General features: G+C 52.0%; 1 protein-coding gene across 1 annotated transcript in view; it reads left to right on the forward strand.

The window, feature by feature from the left end:
- Nucleotides 1–3,143, forward strand: part of UBE3C (ubiquitin protein ligase E3C) — a 66,555-nt gene that overhangs the window by 58,410 nt on the left and 5,002 nt on the right. Inside the window, exons 20-21 of the mRNA XM_023536737.1 lie at nt 312–500; nt 590–687. Coding sequence (XP_023392505.1) covers nt 312–500; nt 590–687 — 287 coding nt within the window. The remainder of the gene's footprint in view (nt 1–311; nt 501–589; nt 688–3,143) is intronic.

Consider the following 3,143-nt stretch of genomic DNA (forward strand, 5'->3'; position numbering starts at 1 on the left):
TTGGCCATTGGGTCCGCGCCTTTGCTTCGCGTGACTTCTGATCTCTTAATGGAAGTGCCGTGACCGCCGTTGCCGGGGGCTTTGGAGGAGGCAGGGGGTCAGTGGTCCCAGGGACAGAGTGAGATGCCGAGCCCCGGAGACCCCGTCGGAGGCACGTCCCCAAGTCTGTGTGGGTGGGCACGGGCTGCTTTTCACTGCGGTCCTCGTTGGCAGAGCGGCACAGCCGGGCTCCCTGAAGCAGCTCGCTCTCGGCCCTGCCTGCCCTGCAGTCGCACGCGTGTGTTTTCAGGCGCTCGCATTTCCTGTTGCAGGTGGTGGAGCTGAAGTGCGGCGGGAAGGACATCCCGGTCACCAGCGCCAACCGGATCGCGTACATCCACCTGGTCGCCGACTACAGGCTCAACAGGCAGATCCGCCCGCACTGCCTGGCCTTCCGCCAGGGCCTGGCCAGCGTGGTCAACCTGGAGTGGCTGCGCATGTTCGACCAGCAGGAGATCCAGGTTCGCTGCGCGCTGGCGCTCGGACGTGCGGTGCCCGCGTCAGAGCGTGCTTCTGGCCTCCAGTCTCACGAGGCGAACTTTCCTTGCAGGTATTGATTTCTGGTGCACAAGTTCCCATAAGTCTGGAGGACCTGCGATCCTTCACGAACTACTCAGGTACGTGGTCACTGCCCCTCACTCATCGCTGACAGGCTGCCGCCCGGGCCTGTCTCCAGAGTGATGTCTAATGTGCTTCTCCGTGTGGGCGACGCACTCTGACCCTGGGCGGCCCGGCCCACAGGGAAGCCCCTCCGGCCTTCTCCCCTCCCGCCCCCACACGGAGCCCCGTTCTCGGCGTCCGTGACACCGACACCCCCATGCACGTCGAGTCCTGACCCCCCCGGTCGCCACGCTCTGCTGTGCCTCTCGTTCCTGTTCTCTCCGCATCACGTCTTAAATGTCACCCGTGGGCGTTGGCCTCTTTGCAGTCTTCTGCGTCTAAAAACAGTGCTGGCCGAAAACCCGCTGACAACGAAAGGGAAAACTAAAAATGGGACCTCCTCAAAATATTTACTTTCTGATGGAAAGAAAATTGAAAGCTTCTGCTCTTTAAGAAAATGCAAATCCAAGCACAAGGTGGACAAACGGCCTGTGAGCACATGGGAGAACGCTCACCGTCACCGTCACCGTCACCGTCACAACGAATCGGAATGACAGTGCGATGACGCAGTCGGAACTGGGTCACCTTTCTGACGTTTGTAACTTTTAAAATAACGAACCATATTATATGTACTTGGGAACAGTGAAAAGAAAAACAGTCATTCTTAAAAAAAAAATCACCGTTATTTTGTTTTCCTTAATAATAGTCTAGTCTAGTATTTTCATGTAGTTTGTGGGGATTAGGTAATTTATAGCACGTGTTCTGTATGGTTAGCATGAGAAATAAAATTTTTTTAGCCGTTACTCTTTGAAATTAATTTTTGAGACTAAAGTTTTATTTCTTTTTATTATCTCAATAATTAAAAGCCAAAACTGTGAAACTTTTAAAATATGTACAAGAGAAAAATCTTCATGACTTTTGAGCTAGGTGGAGTTTTTCGTTGTATACCAAACATGTGATCCAGAAAAAAGCCTTTGTGCTTCAAAAATGCCATTAAAAAATGAGAAGACGAGCCACAGATTGGGAGGAAATATTTTAAAGCAACATATCTAATAACGGACTATGTCCACAATGTATGAAGAACTAACTCTGGCAGCTCAGTGATGATCAAATTTAAAAACACGAGTAAAAAAATGTTTCACTTAAGAAGATGACATATAAATGGCCAATAAGCAAATGTGCACAGGAACAGAAGTTTAAGACCATTAATCATTGGAGAAATGGAAATTATGTTCTAATTGGAAACCACTGCACACTCTCTGGAATGACCGCGACCAGAAGGGGAGACTGCCAGGCGCTGGGTACGCGGAGAACAGGACGCCCCCTGTGCGGCGGGAACGTTTCCGGCTATTTAGAAAGTTAACTGTAAGACAGCTGGGTTTTTGCAAAGGAATGAGGCTGTACCCCTACCTCACACCACATTCAAAAATGAACTCAAAATGGATCAGCCATCACGATGTAAGAGCAAAAACCGTACAACTCTTAGCAGAAAACAGGCAAAACTTCATGACCTTGGATTTGGCGGTGGATTCTTAGATATGACATCAAAAGCCTAAGTAGCAAAAGGAAAAATTAAACTTCATCAAAATGACAAACTGCGCATCAACGGACATTGTTAAGGAAGTAGAGAGATGACCTGTAGAGTGGCAGGTGACACCTGGAAATCGTAGCCGATCAGAGTCTCAGGGTCTGGTATCCAAGGCACATAAAGAACTGTACAGCTCAACAAAAAGACAGCTTGGTCCGAGGACAGGCAAAGGACTTTTAACAGACATTTCTGCAAAGAAGATATGCAAACTGCCAGTAAACCCAGAAGATGCTCGGCGTCACAGATCACTGGGGAAATGCAAATCAGAGCCACAGTGGGGGACACGTCGCGTCCGTTAGGATGGCTGCTACACACACACACACCCCCCCACACAAACACACACCCACCCACCCACACACACACACACACACCAAGTACCGGAGGCAGGTGGCAACTCGGAGCCCTCATCCATACTGGGGGGAGTAGCTCCTGTGGGAAATGGTCTGGCGGTCCCCACAAAGTTAACCGTGGGCTCGTGTCATGACCCCGCGGCTCCACTCCCAGGCACGCGCCCAGAGCAGTGGAAGCAGGGCCTGCACGGGGCCCTCACGTCGCACACGCAGCAGCCTCACGATCAACAGAAGCTGGAAGCAGCCCACGCGCCTGCCGACCATGCACAGATAAGCTCCCTGCAGCCTGTGCGCACACGGGGTGGCGTTAGGAAAAGAAGGGACGTTCACATACCTGTTACACCAGGGACGAGCATCGAAACCACTGCGCCACGCGAAATAAGCCAGACACACACAGGAGGACCTGTTCTGCGTGATTCAGCTTCCGCGAGATCCCGGGACAGGCCAGGTCCCAGATGGCGAGCGCAGAGCAGCAGTGACCGGGCCAGACACGGGTGGCTAGTCGGCACTCCTGTCTCGGGGAAGGAAAAGTTTGCTTGGAGTCAGCAGAGCTGGTGGCACAGCAA

Source organism: Pteropus vampyrus, unplaced genomic scaffold (assembly GCF_000151845.1).
Source record: "Pteropus vampyrus isolate Shadow unplaced genomic scaffold, Pvam_2.0 Scaffold168, whole genome shotgun sequence".
In the NCBI taxonomy this organism is placed as follows: Eukaryota; Metazoa; Chordata; class Mammalia; order Chiroptera; family Pteropodidae; genus Pteropus; species Pteropus vampyrus.